This window comes from Leguminivora glycinivorella, chromosome 10 (assembly GCF_023078275.1).
Source record: "Leguminivora glycinivorella isolate SPB_JAAS2020 chromosome 10, LegGlyc_1.1, whole genome shotgun sequence".
Taxonomy (NCBI): domain Eukaryota; kingdom Metazoa; phylum Arthropoda; class Insecta; order Lepidoptera; family Tortricidae; genus Leguminivora; species Leguminivora glycinivorella.
This window is the reverse complement of record NC_062980.1, coordinates 15989795-16008234: the sequence shown is the minus strand read 5'-3', so window position 1 is coordinate 16008234 and position 18440 is coordinate 15989795. Positions and strand designations below refer to the sequence as shown.

General features: G+C 37.0%; 1 protein-coding gene across 1 annotated transcript in view; it reads left to right on the top strand.

Moving 5' to 3' along the window:
- The window catches only part of LOC125230191, a 52466-nt gene that overhangs the window by 274 nt on the left and 33752 nt on the right, over positions 1-18440 (top strand). The window contains exons 2-5 of the mRNA XM_048135261.1: positions 9506-9597; positions 14444-14533; positions 15656-15768; positions 18152-18285. Of these exons, the coding sequence (XP_047991218.1) occupies positions 14479-14533; positions 15656-15768; positions 18152-18285 (302 nt within the window). The 5' untranslated portion in view covers positions 9506-9597; positions 14444-14478. The remainder of the gene's footprint in view (positions 1-9505; positions 9598-14443; positions 14534-15655; positions 15769-18151; positions 18286-18440) is intronic.

Sequence of the window (18440 nt, the reverse complement as noted above, 5' to 3'; positions counted from 1 at the left end):
CCCTCCGTTACAATTTTCCGTAATGCTAATGTGAACGAGGCACCGTTGCGAGAAGAGACGCCAGTGTTTCGTCCGACCTCTTTCATAGAAGTTTGAATATTACATTAAAATGTTGCAATTTCTTTATGTCGCCACATTTCCGGGAATAAGTAGGTATGCATAGTTTTATAAATATTGGATGCCGTCTTTGGTAACAAGATAGGGTTGAAATAAATTTCTTTGGAATACATGTTCGTTTGAATTGAGTTGAGAGACTGCGTCGGTCCACAGTTTTTATTTTGCATTTGCATAACTAGTATATTTGCATAAATAGTATATATTGCATACTAACATATACTTTTAATGGAATCTCATACTAAGGAATAAAAATACTAATGTCAAAAGATAGACACTGCAACTAGTTTTAGCTTACGCGTCTATAGTTATCCACTTTCTAAGCGTAAATTCGGATCATAACCATAAAGCCAGGAATACAATACGGGACAAATTTGTTTTGACTAGTATTGGAGACAAGTGAAGCAAATGCACGACAGTATCTCTCCCGTAGGAAATAGGTATGTTGATAGGTATCACCCGCCTTTTTGCAACTGCACTTTTAAACGACATTAGGCCTTTCTCGCGTTCAAGATAATAACGCATAACTTGTATGCAAGCCCTACGCGCCGACACACACGACGTTTCGCGCCATGCTGCATCTTACGGAATATCGCTGGCGATACGTATAGACATTTTCACCACACCAACTTTGATATGGTAAAGATCAATTTTGCTATTCGAAAACGGGTAGCAAAATTGTATTGTATCTACAAGAGTGCAAAGTAATTTCATACAAATATTGATGCCTTGAGCTGGCTGGTAGAATAGACTGCTGGATTTGATTTCGTTTCATGTTTTATTGGTGTGATTAAAAATGTTATTTTTCACTCGGTGGCAAAGTTTGTTTAACCCGGAAGGAACGTAACTATCCTCGAAACCCTCGCAACGCTCAAGATTCCATTTTTTACATTTTTTTTTTTAAGATTCATTATTTGAATTCGCTTGCTCGGGTATCAATATTGGCACGTGCATTTAAACAACAACTTTTCCCCCTTGTAAAACAAATAACTATTATAGCCTAGTGTGTCCTTGGTTCAAAAGTAATAACGGAACCACAGTATAATAAAGAGTACTATCGTACAGTATGGCTACTCCCGCTCCCCGCTGAAAGTTCCGCCCACCCCCTCTCGGTTACCTCACAGTTACCACCTGTCAAAAACGCGAACAGTTGACCTGTCTAATTTCACTCATACAAAGCATGGTACAGTCAACAACACAGCTGTGAATATAGACAACGTACCGAAAATATGTATACACACCTAAATGTACAGGCAATAAAGTTCTGTCTGTACGCGTTCATACACGAGCTTAGAATGTGTGTTAGGAACGCGCCTCTTTCATATATTTGATCGCCAGTGTCCGAGATGTGACGGAACTTTGTTCACAGGTGGACCACGTAGAACCCATAGTCGTGGACGTGTGGATCGAAGTGGTTGGGCCGGTGCTACAATTTGCTGCAACGTGTGCGCTGCAGGAGTTTGAATCCACTATGTGGTATGTACACTTACATGTAACAAAACGATATTTGTTTATTCCCACAACTTTATTCCTAATAACTCATGGGATCCGCGTGCGAAAAAATAATTTATGAAAAAAATAATCGCGGCACATGAGAGGTTCAACTAGGTATTGGAATTTATTTTTGAATGTTACTCCACAGTTATTGGTAGCTAAAAGCGTATGTACGTGCGACTTTCGTTCCGGAGGTTGCGGGTTCGAACCCCGGCTCGCGCCAATGAGTTTTTTTTTAATTTATGTACGAAATGTCATTTGATATAATATTTGCCAGTCGCTTTTCGGTGATGGAAAACATCGCGAGGAAACCGGACTAATTCCAATAAGGTCTATGTAGTTTACCCTTCTGGTTGGAAGGTCAGATGGCAGTCGCTTTCGTAAAAACTAGTGCCTGCGCCAAATCTTCGGATTAGTTGTCAAAGCGGACCCCAGGCTCCCTGAGCCGTGGCAAATACCGGGATAAGGCAAGGAGGATGATGATGACTCCACAATTATTGGTGCTGTTGACATGTATTTTTTTTTCTTCAAAAAATGACAGTTTGACACTGATAGATTGGTATTGTTTCGCTGTAATGATTGTAACCATTGCTACATTATTACGTGTAAAAACATTTTACAGACTCCAAAATCATGGAAATTGCTTTGGAAAGTAAAATTTTACTCGTAGTTACTTCAACTTCAGTCAGTTTCTTTGTAGCATTTGGTGAATGATAAACGCTTTTTAAATTGGTAATCAGTACCCCTAGGTATAAATATTTCTTACGCTTTTATGTTCTGTAATCGTCATCCTACCAAAAACATTGTAAAAAAACTAGCCAAGTCTCGATGGAGCTGCTTGTTTATCTCTAAATAGTAATGAAATGTCGACATAGTCGTGCCAAGTCTAAGGTACCTTACTGCGATTCGTTTATTTAATATTGTGTGACTTGTCCGTTGATTTGATTTCTCGAAGAGATGAGCTGGCAGGACTAGCTAAATCCCCCACATCACGCAAAATAGGCACAAAACGTCGAGTTGTGGCGAACTATAACACAATACAGAGACTTGGGTCGGCTTCACTGCCGGCGGAGATCACACGGAGGACTTGGATGCCTTTTGTGGGCTAAAGGACGTGTTATGGATCAGAATAGCAGTTAGTGAAGACCAACATGTTTAATCAGTGTGTAACTGGGTACTGCCCACCGTGACATAAGCTTGCGACACGTCGTGGACACTAACAATGTACAGTCACCGGCATAAATATGTGATGATTTCTATACCTTATCACATTAACGTCTTGTTTGAAATTTCATACGAAATTGTCAAACGATTTAAAGCGACAAGGTGAAATCATCACTTATTTATGCCGGTGGTTGTACGAAATGAAGAGGCTAAAAGTTGCACAACACGTTCGCCGTCTTAGAAAAAAAGAGATTTTTTTACATCTTTCGTTAATTACTAACTAAAGTACTTGAGTACACGAAAAGAGCTTTCGTTTAAAAAAAAATGAAATCGGACCATTACTTATTTTATCTAATGAATGAATGTTTTAATAAAATATTTAAGACTGTACATATTTTAATGTTTTATTTTATAGTTAAGTTATTGTAAGAATTATTATTAAGAACATGTTTTTGTATGCCAGAAGGCAAAGCATAGTGATACCATATTTATAATTTTATCCACCACTATATACTGTATTACTGTACCTCTATGTTTTACAAAAAAAAAAAAAAACATTTTTGAACTTGAATTTGAACTGAATGAGGTTCACAAAAGTTTAAATCTGCGGTACAGTTAACAACTCAGCTATGAATACAGACAAAGTGCCAAAGATATGTATACAGAACTTTATTGCCTGTACTTTAAGGTGTGTATACATCTTTTTGGCACTTTGTCTGTATTCACTGCTGTGTTGTTGACTGTACCATATACATTAATGTACAGTCAACCAATTGGAACCCTAGGCCACTCTATAACCATGTCAAAATGACAAAAAGTAAGAGATTTATTACAATCTGATGTATAACGTCACTATGACATAGTTCTACAGTGGCCTAGGTTTTATTTTATTTTTCAAGCTGCTGATTCTGCTGGGAAATTTCGTCCTTTGACACATTATGCTCCTTTGAAATCGCTCTGCTGATTATTTCACTGGAATAAAGTCTGGAAAATATAAAACATAATTTGCATTCTCGTGTCTTTCCTTCACTACATTTTTTTTGTATAGTCTTGGAACTCCTCATTTGAGTTTTGGTTTTTTTACTACTTGATTCGACCTATAACATTTGTCATTCGTCTTTTAATTAGTAGTTTTTGTCTTGTTTGATCATATGAGTTGATAGCCTTATGCTGCTTTGGGGTCGTTCGTTACTTAAGGTCTTTAAAATAAGTTATGGGACAATGCAAGACGATATAAATTTTCTACTCTTGCTCTAAAGAAAATAATTATTTGCGGATATAATTTACTGAAATTACCAAAATGCCCCATCAGATATCCGAATTAAACGGATCATTTCAAATACGTTACTCGCATCTAATCGAACGAGCAAGTGTAGCACTGCTTGCAAGAGGGCACGCCCGCTCCGACATTTCGATATTTTAAACCCAATAACTGTGATGGGTTTTAACTACGTACAACTTGAGTTGAATACTCAAAGCTCATTTATTTGGTTGCTCTTTGCCTAGACTATACTGACTGAATAAAATAGTTGCAAATTGTTCCTGCAAATTGTGCCTTAGCATACCGTAGCTGGTTATGTCTCTGGGTATGCTGTCTTCAGTATTGACACGTATTGATACGGCAGAGCCAGTTTAGTTCGCTACAGAACGAGTTTCAAGTGAACTAGGCGGGCACTGTAAACAACGGCCTTGTGCACCACGCTAATGGAGGTAATAGTCGTTACAAAAGCTTTTTTTCTCCTGCTAATTGCTAATCCAGATGTGCTGCTAACATTTTACGGCACAGAACTCGGTCCCAAAAGTCTGACACAATCAAAAATATTAATAGAAAATTTTATACATTCCTATATCTTGTAATATGTAAAAGCTGCATGGAGTAGTCCCACGTTGGGCGCCAATGTTATTATGTGTGCGACGAGTGCGACGTGTGCGTGTTCTTTTCTTTCACTAATGATTTCGAACAAATATAAAGAATAGCCAACCGTATGTCGTATCTACTGTAAGGTTTTTTTTTCTAGTTTTTAAGCAACGCAATATTGGAAATTTATCTTTGATTCCAGTAATTGGGGTTTAAGTGCGTTTTCACATTATCCGATCCGATATCGGATATAGGACCAATATCCCATACATCAAAGCCGCCATCTTTGATTTTTGCCTTTGAAATCCTTCCGAGATCCGATATCGGATCGGATAATGTGAAAACGCACTACAGGTAAAGTTTCAGGTTACAATTTTCTGCGTTGTACTTTTGCACAGCCGACTTAAAACTTTGAATCGTCACAGCTTCTCGTCTATTAAATTTACCCACATGTATGAGCCCCAAAGAAACTTAAAGCTGCTGTGGGCTCAAGAGACTTGTTAAACTTTGCAGTTTGCGAAGAAATTCCCGGTAGTTTAGTTCAGGAAAATTAATTTAACACTATTTTACTTGAAAAACATTTTTTAAGCTGCAAGCATGTGCTTAAGTTCAATGTGTGTTATGCGAAGCTAGAAAAACGCCCGTCTTTTTCCTTTCCCCGGATATTATATTTCTTGTTAGTTAGTAGCTTTGCTTTGTTCGCTGGTTCTTATACTCAACAAAGTTACAATCCATACTTTGTTGAGTTTTTTAGGAACACGGCGCGTTTGGTGCGAAATAATATATTGAAGTAAGATTATTAGTGGATTTTCTTTTTATCTATAATTATGATTGATTTTAGTATTATGTTCACGTGAAAGTTTAAAGTGTAATGTAGTCTAGAGCTAAAATATAAATTGCGGAAAATGTGGCAGTCTTTAAAAAAAACAAATGCGTAAAATGATTCCCTAAAATGTAGAATCCTTTTTCGACAATCACTTGATCTACTTAAGTAAATATACCCGTTTTGTGTGCAAAGCGATCCATCAGAAATCAATAGACTAAATCAATAAGGTACGTTTTCTCCAATTAAAGGGTACAAGACAATTAGTGTCCTTTCAGGTCTGTATCAATGGAAGTTAGAACGCCTCTAATAGGTAAAGAAACAGAAGACGTCCTAAGTAAAAACATACCTTTCCTAACTCAAAGATAATTGAATTAACAAAGTCCAAGACCCTTTCAAAACCTCTTGACCTTACAATCTTATAAACTTTATAAATACTTCTAAGTGCTCGACGATGTTACTGTTTTCTTCATTCATTACGCCTTTTCACAGAATGATTTTCAAACGACGTTTTCAATAATTTTAGTAGTCACTAAGTGACGTTGATTTTGCTTTTAATTATGCTACGAGTAAGGAGGTCAGGGAAGAATAATAGTTGTCTTGAGAACTGACATTCGGTTCGAATCCCGGTAAGGGCATTTATTAGTGTGATGAGCACAGATATTTGTTCCTGAGTCATGGATGTTTTCTTGTCTGAGACCCACAGCACAAGCCTTCTTGAGCTTACCGTGGGCCTCAGTCAATCTGTGTAAGAATGTCCTATATTTATATTTATTTTCAGAGGGCAAGTAAGCTAAATAAGAAATTGAATGAAATTACAATTACACGCCCACTATTCAGGGAAAATTAAGGGAATGATAAAGAAAATTAATAACGGCTATTTTAGTGAATGGTAATAAAAATAGTAGGTAGGAAAGTCTGCTACTAACGGCCTCCGTTATTTATAAATCGCCATATGTCATCCGTGTGTACTGTCCGTGATCTGTCGTACATCATTGTTATTCGTGGGGACAATAACATCATCACTTTAGCCCTATTATCGACCACTTCTGACAATAGACCCCTCTTTGTTTTTAAGCAACTTATCCCTAGGCTAAGTCTCCTCCAGCGGTGCTCCGCGGTTTTCGAAATGTAGTCCACCCAACGGATGCCAGTCTTTATGTCATCCGAGAGCGGCCAGGCCACCATTCTGTCAACAGTGCCACTTGCCATGACTCTGTCTAGCAACATGCCCACCGAATTCCATTCAACCATAGCCGGCCTAGCCGAAATGTCAATCGTTGACGCTACCTGGCGATCAAAACTAAGTCTCCTCTGTAGCACTATTGCAGAAGAGCGATAGGGAGAGATAGCTGGGATACACTTACTAAGCGATTGTGACGTTGCCTACTAGGTCAACTATTAGGTGACCGAGTTCGATACGATGTGTCATTTCAATTTAATTGGAATTTCACTCGTGCCGATAAACTGAAAGACAATCAAAGTTTCAGCGTTAGCGTCCCCGTGGAAAACGAGTAACTAAGTGCGTTTTCACATTATCCGATCGATATCGGATTTTGGAAGGATTTCAAATGCAAAGATCAAAGATGGCGGCTTAAATGTATGGGATATCGGTCCTATATATGATATCGGATCGAATAATGTAAAAACGCAGAAAGTGAACAACGCTAGGAACTAAAAATTACCGATGACCGATAAGAATCCTTTGATATGACTATCAAACTTTAAAGAAAAACGCGTACACCCATTTCAAATTCCGGCAATCACCAACCCTTTCTGGTGTTTCGGGTCACCATAGGCGGCAGTGATCGCTAACCATCAGGCTACCTGTCTGCTCGATTGTCTTCTATAGCATAAGAATCCATACATTTTTCATAACGTTTACGCTATATCAAGGAACGTATTAAGTTAAAAACTCATACGCTACGAATAAATAAATAAATAAATATTGGGGACACCTTACACAGATCAACATAGCCCCAAATTAAGCAAAGCTTGTACTTTGGGTGCTTTGCGACGATATACGTACTTAAATAGATAAATACATACTTATATACATAGAAATCATTCATGACTCAGGAACAAATATCTGTGCTCATCACACAAATGCCCCTACCGGGATTCGAACCCAGGATCGCGGCTTAGCAGGGTCACTACCGACTGAGCCAGACCGGTCGTCAAAGTCTATAATCGCCCCAAACCAGTAAAGTTTATCCATTGAATTTGATCTTATTTGTAAATATGAGCTCTAGAGAGAGAAGAAAGAACATTCAATTAATTGAGTTTTCGATATTTTAATTCAAATTCATGACCCCGGATTCAGAATAACCCCGGGGGTGATGCAGTTTAAAACTTATTGCTCGAAAATTTCCCCGGAGTTTATTATAATGAATAGTGCTTTTGCTTTCCTGTTCAAAGTTTAAACTTAAATTTAGTCTGATTATTCCTAATATTTTAGCAAGAGTGAGTTGTTGAGTGCAATTTATACCGAATTTTCGCCAGCCGCGACTCATTTGTTACTAATTGTTACGCTTTTACGGAAGTTTAACTGTACATGTAAGTATCCACTATAAGTTAAGTAATGTACTGGTAAAATTTTGCATGAGACACTGTCTTTAGATTCTTGTGAAGCTAAGGAGAGTGATCTTGCTTATTGGTCATAAAGGTCAAAGGCCAATAGACCAATAAAGGTCAAGGTCAAAGGTCAGACCTAAATAATGACCCTTATGACATGACCAAAAGGGTTGGTCATAAGAGTCATTGGGTCTACTGACCAAACGGTGCGATACTCGAGAGATGTTAAAAATATTTTAGGTTATAGTACCTATAAATGGACGTAGTTACGCAAAAACGTTCCAATCCACATAAAATTCTTGAAATTAACGGTTTTTGATACAAAATTTAAAACTGAATGTCAATTTCATGTGGATTTGAACGTACAGGCTTTATGGGGTATGGTAGTCATCAACTTTTATAATCAATTGAAGAGTGGAAAGTCGCCATCAGATATATCACAGCGGATTACGTGCTCAAAATATGTGAACACGCAATCTAGCACTTTGACAATAGAAGTGTGTGTTAATCCATATTTTTATGCGAGAAGCGAACGAGAAACGCGCCGGTTGCCATTTGTTTTTAGACGCGACTAGTTTCCGTCTTTTGCCACGGAGACAATCAACCGGCGAGTGGCGTGACAGTCGCGTGGTTGGACGTACGGCGTTTTCCCGCGTCATTTGAAATATGTGGCCAATGGTCGTGTTTTATAATGCCTGTGTATTGAGATATACAAGGTGAACATAATATTGTCTTCGGTTACCGCGATAGTTACTCATGAAATAAAACTATGGAAACGGATTAAATCGCGTATAATGAATTTACAATTCATCCCGACGTTTCGAACACTTTACAGCGTTCGTGGTCAACGGGTGACTGAGGAAAAATTACAATGTGCAAAAACTACCCACATACAAGAACATGGTTCGTTAATATTTCTTGACTTTTGGGGTCATAATGAACAGCATTCATTATGGGACCAATGCTGAAATCGCGAAAAAATTTTGGCTGTTTCGTACATTTCGACTGTCATGATGACGCTCATTCCTATGGAACAGACAAATTTTTTTTCGCGATTCCATGTTCCCATAATCAAAATTGTTCATTATCAGATCAAAAATCACTATGCAAAGTTTGAACGGTCCTTTTTATTTCACACTGTATGTAAGCATCTTAGCCAAAAAGGATCGAGTATTATAGAGAGTTACTGTTGAAGTAAAATGTGTAATCACAGTGCATAGACTGCCATCTCTTGACACAGGTTTAAAACTTTTGAACCTCAGTTTTGACGATTTGGCTCATAGCTTGATAATATAAATGTGTTAAATGTCAAATATTAATATTAGCGCCATCTAGCTGAGCATCCCCCAAAGGTGTAATGCCATCTTGGCCACCGTACCTTTTTCTGTATGGTACTGAGATACCTTTTTTTCTTAGACTTTATCTATATAGATGGAGTTATATATGTTTTTGACCAATCATATTTACCTTGTTCACAGGTTGTCGACATCAGATTCGCAGCGCACACTGCGAGTAAAGAACACGTCTCGCTCTCAGCTCACCGTTCATGCTTACGTACTTCTCGAACACGGTAAGAGTTTTTTTTTTAAATTACGGCTTTGGGAGTTTAGAGAAAAGCCTCTATTGTATCCACAACATGATCTTGACGCCGGAGAAAAGAGAGGGGGGTTTGCCTGACCCCTTAAGGGGACCAGGTCTTTCGCTCTTGGAAGCAGTATTTGTCAAAGTGTCTGCGTGGGTCAGTCTGTTTGTCAAAAGAGGTTTGAGGATGACACAGAAAATAAATTAATAGTACTACCATACAGCTGTAGTGTGATAAAATACAAAGGGCTTCCTTTGTATTTTTCCGGAAACATTCGTATTTGTCATGCTAGTTCAGTCAATGTCAGTCCATCGTGTACTGAGACTGACTGAAATAGCGTGACACGTTCGTACGTTACCGTAACAATACGATGAAAAATCTTTTTGCACTACATCTGTATAGGATACACTATAACGTCACAATGGCTTACGCTTCTGTTGTGGCGCGAGAGAACCGGACTGCGCTTCGATTGCGTTGAAGCCTCAACAATTTTCACTATTATGGCTAGTCTGGTGGAAAAGAAAATTCCACAAAACCAAAGTTTGACGCGAAGTTTTTTGCAGTTCGGACTTTAATCGTGTAATCTCTTTGTATGGTCATTTAGGGTGGTCAAAATTCAATTATTTATTAAACACTAACATGTTTCACGCCTACCTGATGTGCCGACGGAAAGTTTCCAAAATTCTGAAATTTTCACATAGGAAAACTTCGGAAACTTTCCATACCTACTTTGTATGGACAATTGTATGGATGGAAACTTTCCATTTCATAAATTTAAATTCCCTTTATTTTTCGTAAAAGTTTTGTGAATTTTTCAAGAAATTTAGGATTTTTTTGGAAAGTTTCCGCAACTTGCACATCACTATTCACAATTGTTAAGATCAAATTCAAAAAATACAATAGGTAGGTTTACACACAACCTGCCTATTGTATTTTTGTTGACAAAATATAAAGTCAGTAAAACTTATTTATTTTATTTTATTTATGTCAATATGATTTATAAATTTTGTTCAAACTTGTTGGAAAACTCAAAATCTTATATTTTTTCAACCTTACTTTTACTTTCTAATAGAGAACAAATAAAATTATAAAAAATATTACATTCGCGGTTTAAATTTATTGATGCGTATTAATTTCCTTATGAAAGTACAATGCCCATGCCGCCATTTTTTACAAAAAAGTTAACTGTTTTTGATTTATTTCTGTATGGATTTGTCAATCCTGACTTTGTACTCGGATGTCCTTACAATAAAACTTTGAACAACACTTTGCAAACTACGACGTGCACTAGCGTCTCCAGCGTTAACGTAGTTTTAGTGTTAAATTTTGCAAACACGAAGTGCCAAAGTACATTTTCTGACATGACCCCGGGTATTACAAAAGGTGGAGTTGTCTCTGGAGTCTGGCAACTTTAGACGCTGCGTAGTTTAAGCTTGTTGAAAATGACACACCAGGGACGTATAGAAGCTAAACAAGAATCTGCTTTAAACAGTTAAAATTCATTTAATAGTTATTTGTTATACAAGGGTGCAAAGTTGTATTTTAACGCCGAGTGTGGAATTGAAAAATGAGCAAGTGAAAAGATTTTATAGTTGAACCACGAGCGAAGCGAGTGGTTCGAGAATAGAATCCTGAACTTGCGAGTTTTTTAACACACGAGAAGTAAAATACGTTTGCACCCGAGTGTAACACAAAACTTTTCCCCTTACTATAGCGAGGAAAGTATAACGCAAAAAACGCTCTTATCACTGCTTCCAGTAGTTCCACAGGTGGTGAAACATCTTCATCACTAGATTAACCCACTTTTATCAATTTTAAAGCAGAAAATTTGGCTATATTCAAGGTCAAATTACTTTATCCACTAGTGGATAAAATGCGTTTTTACCCGCTGGTATTAAAGGACAAAACACGTTTCTCCGAGCTAGTGAGGGGAAAAGTAATGTTTTTTACTATAATCATAGAGGACTAAGCAAGGAAAGAGTTGTAACACCATACATCAGTAAATGCGGCTTATTTGTATACATACATACATACACACATACATATAATCACGCCTGTATCCCATAAAGGGGTAGGCAGAGCACATGAATACTAAATTTCAGTGCCACTCTTAGCAAAAAGGGGTTGAAAGAAATCCAAATTGTGACTTGAATCCTGAAATTGTGAATTGTGAATTGTGTGTGTTGTGGGTGTGTATTTGTATAGGCATAGTTAAGTAACATCACAGACATATATAACTCCGTATAGACAGATAAAGTCTAAAAAAATCGTACCTCACTACCATACAGAAAAAGGTACGGTGGCCTAGATGGCATTACACCTTTGGGGTACGCTCAGCTAGATGGCGCTAATATTAATATTTGACGACTTTAACACAGCAATCTAAGAATATGGCCCAAATTGTCAAAACTGAGGTTCAAAAGTTTTAAACCTGTGTCAAGAGATGACAGTCTATGCACTCTGATTACACATTTTACTTCGACAGTAACTCTCTATAATACTCGATCCTCTTTGGTGACATCCAGCGACAATCACGTGTCAACTAGCGTACCTAAATTATCAGTTCTGCTACTTGTCAATAGATGTCGTGACGAACGAAAAGTAATACTCGATCCTCTTTGGTGACATCTAGCGACAATCACGCGTCAATCACGAGTCAAATAGCGTGAATTATCAGTACCACTACTCGATCAACTTTTCGTTCGTCACGACATCTATTGACAAGTAGCAGTACTGATAATTTACGCTAGTTGACGCGTGATTGACGCGTGATTGTCGCTAGATGTCACTTAACTATGCCTATACAAATAACCCGCATATACTGATGTATGGAGTTACAACTCTTCCCTTACACTGAGAGAAATTTGCATTGTGAATTTAACAAGTTCGACTTGTTGCGGTTTATCCGTTTGAATCAGCCAAACGTATGTTTAAAACAATATGTGTCAGGTTGTTTTTATAAAATCGACTTGTTGATTCAAATATATTGCCGATTCAAATGACAAGTAGCTTGTTGTTTGAACCAAAGAGCACGTAGGCGCTATATTAACCAAAAAACTTGTTGAACGAACATGAAAACTGGTTGTATTTTCTCTCAGTGTACTTTCTCGTATTCCTCTATGCTATAATCAAGCAAACTTCGAAGCTGACATGCTTATCGCTTGAGCTTTGGTTGGTCTGACTTGCCACGGGTGACGTAACGATGGTCCGTCGCCTGCGACGTCTGTATGCAATATTTGAAAATGTTTGGATGTGTTCGTTCTCACCTGCGGGACGCGCGGTATAAAAACGTCGTCGGGCGAGAACAATCGCTATAAACATCTACATATGAACACAACCATACATACGCTGGGTCACAACAACCAAGGTTTTTCATAATTTATGTCATATTTATCACACTATAGAAAAATGTTAAAGATATAAAGCGTTTTTTTTGTCAAAAGTTTTTTTTGTACTTTTTAACCGACTTCAAAAAAGGAGGAGGTTCTCAATTCGACTAAATGTTTTTTTTTTTTTTCTCAATGGTTAGGAGTTAAAGGATAATTCTTTCACTACTGTACATATATTCGGACTGATACATATAATATCACTAGGAATCACTAAAAATCAACAAATAAATTAACTTTTTAACAAAAAATAAAACCGCCTTCAAAAATAAGCGCGTTACAAAACACGGAGAAACTAAAAAGCAAAAAATAATAAACCTTTGAATTCAGATTTCTTATCGTATTGCAATAATCTAAACATCCAAATTATAAACAAATCAATTATTTTTGGAGTCGGTACCAGCCTGTGTATGGTTGGGTGGGGCAAACAGGCAATAGCAAGGCGACGAACAGGTCTGGTACCGACCACAAAAATAATTGATTTGTTTATAATTTGGATGTTTAGATTATTGCAATACGATAAGAAATCTGAATTCAAAGGTTTATTATTTTTTGCTTTTTAGTTTCTCCGTGTTTTGTAATGCGCTTATTTTTGAAGGCGGTTTTATTTTTTGTTAAAAAGTTATTTGGGAAGCGATTTAATTTAAGCGTAGATTTTTCTCGATAGACGTCAATTAAGCTAAGATTTTATGCTGTTAAAGTTTTAGTTAATTATTTAAAATTTCAGTTTAGGACGTATCCCTCACTTATAAAAATAAAAAAAGTCACATATACTTACATTTGTTTCGGGCAGTTTTAATATATACCTATCTACTTTATATTTTCATTAAGTAATATCTATTTTCATAGCAATGCGTCTCATTGAATTTCAGATTTTTCCATTCCTCGTATTTTCGTAACAATTTATTATTTAATTGATTAGTGATTACTTTTAACGTGGAAATTAACTTTAATTATTGGTTAGGCATGAAATCAAAAAGTTCAATAGACAAAGTTTTAACGATAGATCAATTGAAATGAACTAGTAGGCGTAACAAATATTTTCCCCTTTTTTCAAATCTTAGCATTCTTGAAAAAACAGTAAAGTTTGCAAGTATACGAATTCATTGAAATAATTCCAATTAAGTTGTCAAAGTGATAATACTGCTTTTTTTTTAAATTAAACTTAAGCTTCTATTTTGATAGAAGTGAGTGAACCCTAAGTTAAGAACACTAGGTTTTATGTAATATTATGCTTTCATTTTATTTTATTAAACGTGATTAAATATTTGTTTGCGGCCAAGTATTCAGCTTGGCCGCAATTCGGCATTCGGTGATTATTTGCGTTGCGTTGAAAAAGCCCTAAATAATATGAAAGATACACAATGACAAATACCTACCGAATGACAAAATGTCCCCAACATAAACTTTTATATGCAAAACTTTAATTTTATACCTATTTTTTTCAGAACACTTCCAAGCTACCTTACCATTTAGAGTGTACATGCGGTTCACAGATAATCTTAAGCCAATCTGTCCTTGTTCTAAGAATCCATCAAGTAAGTACTAACTAAAGCCTATTACTTGATACCAAGAAAAAACCTCGAGGAAAAGATACAACAATGTCTTAAAGAGTTGCGTTTTCATGTACATTACTTGTATACACATAGGTACTAAAAATTTCATTTTTATGGCCTTAGGTACCTTTTAATTAAGAACATCGCATACAGAGTCATGCGTACGTATAAAAAAGTATATAGCTTCAAATAGTTGAAATATTATTAAATTTCTTTTCACCACACCAACTGATAAAGGCTCTCTTTGCTATTCGAAAACAAATAGCAAAATTGCATTTTATCCACAAGAGAGCAAAGTAATTTCATACAAATTTTTACTTGATGTCCTAATCTGGCTGGTAGAATTTACCTTTAATTGAGGATTTTGAATCATAAATATTGAATAAATTGATAGATTTGATTTATTTTGATGTTTAATAGTCAGTAAATTATGTTCGTGTTGGTGTGGTGATTTTGTGTTTCAACCGGTGGCAAAGATTGTTTAACATTCGTGCCTTGAAACACTCGCAAAGCTCAAGATTCCACTTTTTGGACCACTCGCTACGCTCGCGTTTCAATATTGGAATCTTTCACTAGCTCGGGTATCAATATTATTAGCACGTGCGGTTAAACAACTACTTTGCCCCCTTGTAAAACAATAGTTATTTGTTATACAAGGGGGCAAAGTTGTATTTTAACGCCGAGTGTGGAATTGAAAAACGAGCAAGTGAAAGGATTCTGTAGTTGAAACACGAGCGAAGCGAGTGGTTCGAGAATAGAATCCTGAACTTGCGAGTTTTTTAACACACGAGAAGTAAAATACATTTGCACCCGAGTGTAACACAAAACTTTTCCCCTCACTATAGCGAGGAAACTACAACGCAAAAAAAATGCGTTTATCACTGCTTCCAGTAGTTCCACGGGTGGTAAATCATCTTTATTACTAGATTCACCTACTTTTATCAATTTTAAAGCAGTTAATTTGATTTTATTCAAGGTCAAATTACTTTACCCACTAGTGGATAAAATGCGTTTTTACCCGCTGGTATTAAAGGACAAAACACGTGTTTCCGAGCTAGTGAGGGGAAAATAAATATTTTAAACTTAGAATTGTTTGATCTCCAGACGATTCTTTGGCCATTAGCGACCAAGCCTCCACGTTTTCTGACAAGATGTACTCTGGTATTGAGCTATATTTAGCAGACGATCACGGACTACAAGACGAGGACTATTACAAGGTATAATCACATTTTAATACCTAATATCTGGGCAACCGAGCTTCGCTCGGTTCTGTTTCGTATCCTTGACATGTGTCGCCATCTAGTTCAAAAATGAATAGTACCTACATCGAGCGAAAGAATTCTCAGCCTTAACAACACAACTACTCCACACGAGATGGCGCGCATTTCGCCACAAAAACTCAAATAGTGTATTTTCTATTCGTTTTAGCCTTGACCTGTGTCGCCATCTAGTGTTTGCAATAAATGGTACTTACATCGACCGAAAGAATTCTGTCTTAACAGTACAACTACTGCACACGAGATGGCGCGCGAAGAAAAACGCATGAAAACTCGGAAATTCGCGTTTTCCGGGACCTAAGGATAAGTTAGTTAGACCGATTTTTCACCCCCAAAAACCCCCACATAACAAATTTCAGCGAAATCGTTAGAGCGGTTTCCGAGATCGTCATTGTAAATAAATATATAAATAAATAAATAAATATACAAGAATTGCTCGTTTAAAAGTATTAGATATAAAGTTGGTTAAAAAATATTTACTTTGTTTCGCACATCTCTGTAATTTTACTAGTCTTAATGTTTTGACATCAATAGAATCTGACTGATGGAGATGACATCACATGTATACTTAAGCAATATACAACGTGTTTCCGGTATCACTCAAAACCACAGACACCCCAACAGATTTTTATTTTTTTAAACTCATCTAGAGTATTCATCTTTTAATCTGATGGTTACTTTTTTTAAATTGAATTTTTAGATTTCTGTACAGGGTGGCTAGCCGAATGGCACAATCGCTCACGAAACGCTCACGAAACGAAGCGCTAGTAGATATCTATCTCTATCGCGCTTGCGTATTGGCGCGACAGAGCCAGCGGCATATCGCTTTCGTTTGGCGTCGGAGAAATGCCATTCGGCTACGGGGCCAGGGTGGCTAGCCGAATGGCACAATCGCTCACGAAACGCTCACGAAACGAAGCGCTAGTAGATATCTATCTCTATCGCGCTTGCGTATTGGCGCGACAGAGCCAGCGGCGTATCGCTTTCGTTTGGCGTCGGAGAAATGCCATTCGGCTACGGGGCCTGGCCCGCCTCTGTCGCGCCAATACGCAAGCGCGATAGAGATAGATATCTACTAGCGCTTCGTTTCGTGAGCGTTTCGTGAGCGATTGTGCCATTCGGCTAGCCACCCAGCTCCACTTGAATTTTAGCTCTACACTCAATAAAATAATTGCTAACTTCCATCATAAACCATAAAACTATTTATTTGTGTACGTTACTGCAACGACATAAGGTTTACCAATAGACAGCTAAGAGGTCATTGTAAAACACTTTAAAGCTTTGTCACAGTAAACTTCAAACTGGACAGGTTATCGCAGTAAGCAAATTTAAACCCAATATTCAGAATGACAATGTTGTAATTAGGTACGAGTTCAATTTGTTATGACGTGATAAACATTAAGATTAAACGTGGATTAAACTGACAAACAACGTCAAACTCGTAGCGGAAAAAATAATCGCCCAAGTAACCAGCCAGTATTAATACCCCTAAATACTGAAAAAGGTAAACAACCTCGAGCAATGCGATATACACAATGTTGTACGTATATTACGAATACAATAGAATAGGCACGTAAAAAATAACTAATCATACTAATTTAAATAAACATATTACCCCCACCAAGATATAGCTCAATCGATTCTACTCTCGATTCGGAACAAACGGTTTTCAGGTTTTTAGTGTTAAGTGAAACACGGTGTAGAATATATGAGAGTTTTAAATGATTCACACTTATTTCCATTAGACTTATATGGATTGAAATACAGACCGTGATTAACTTTTTTTTGTCGAGCTCGACAAAGTAAAAAATGGGATTTGCAGTATATGTATCCACGAATATTCAATTTAGGCTAATGCTAACAAAATACAAGTCACTAACTTGGTGGTCTGATGCAACTTATATCGATGTCACATTTTTAGTAGAATAGAATAGAATTCATTTATTTAACGTCACAACATACGAGTAGTAAACACAAAAAGAAGGCATGCAAACAAAACATACAATGAACGCTAAATAGGACCACACTCAGCATGATGCCGCGGCAACCCGCAGCGCGGGTTTTCTGTGAGGACCTGACTACATCTAAGTTTAGTGGTGGCATGTACGCCAATGACACATAAAAACAAATAAAGAAAAAAGAAGAAATAAAATATACATACAAAATCAATCAAATATAAAAAACACACACAATAGCCATTACAAAAAAAAGAACGAATAAAATAATACTTAAGAAGAAAAACATAATTAGTAGGTTCTAAGCACTTTTGAGTACCTAAAATATTGTATGTTTAGCAATTTTATCAATTTTGTCTGCTTTACAGGTGGAACCACAGGTTTGTTCAATGACGCCCGGAGAATGGAAGGACTGGCGCGTGAGTTTGAAACCCTTGATAGGGGGTGAGATTGCGCCGCCTGGACTAGTGCTGCTGAGAACTATTCCGGTTGACGACCGAGGGTAAGGTACCAGTTTATATATGTTTCCTTGAAGTATGAGTAACATCAGGTAAAGGTGTTACTAAACTAAAGGCTTGCCCAGAGGCACTCTATAACCTGTTCTATTGACTGTGGGGTTGCCTTCATATAAATTTTCCTAGTGGCCTGATCGCAAAC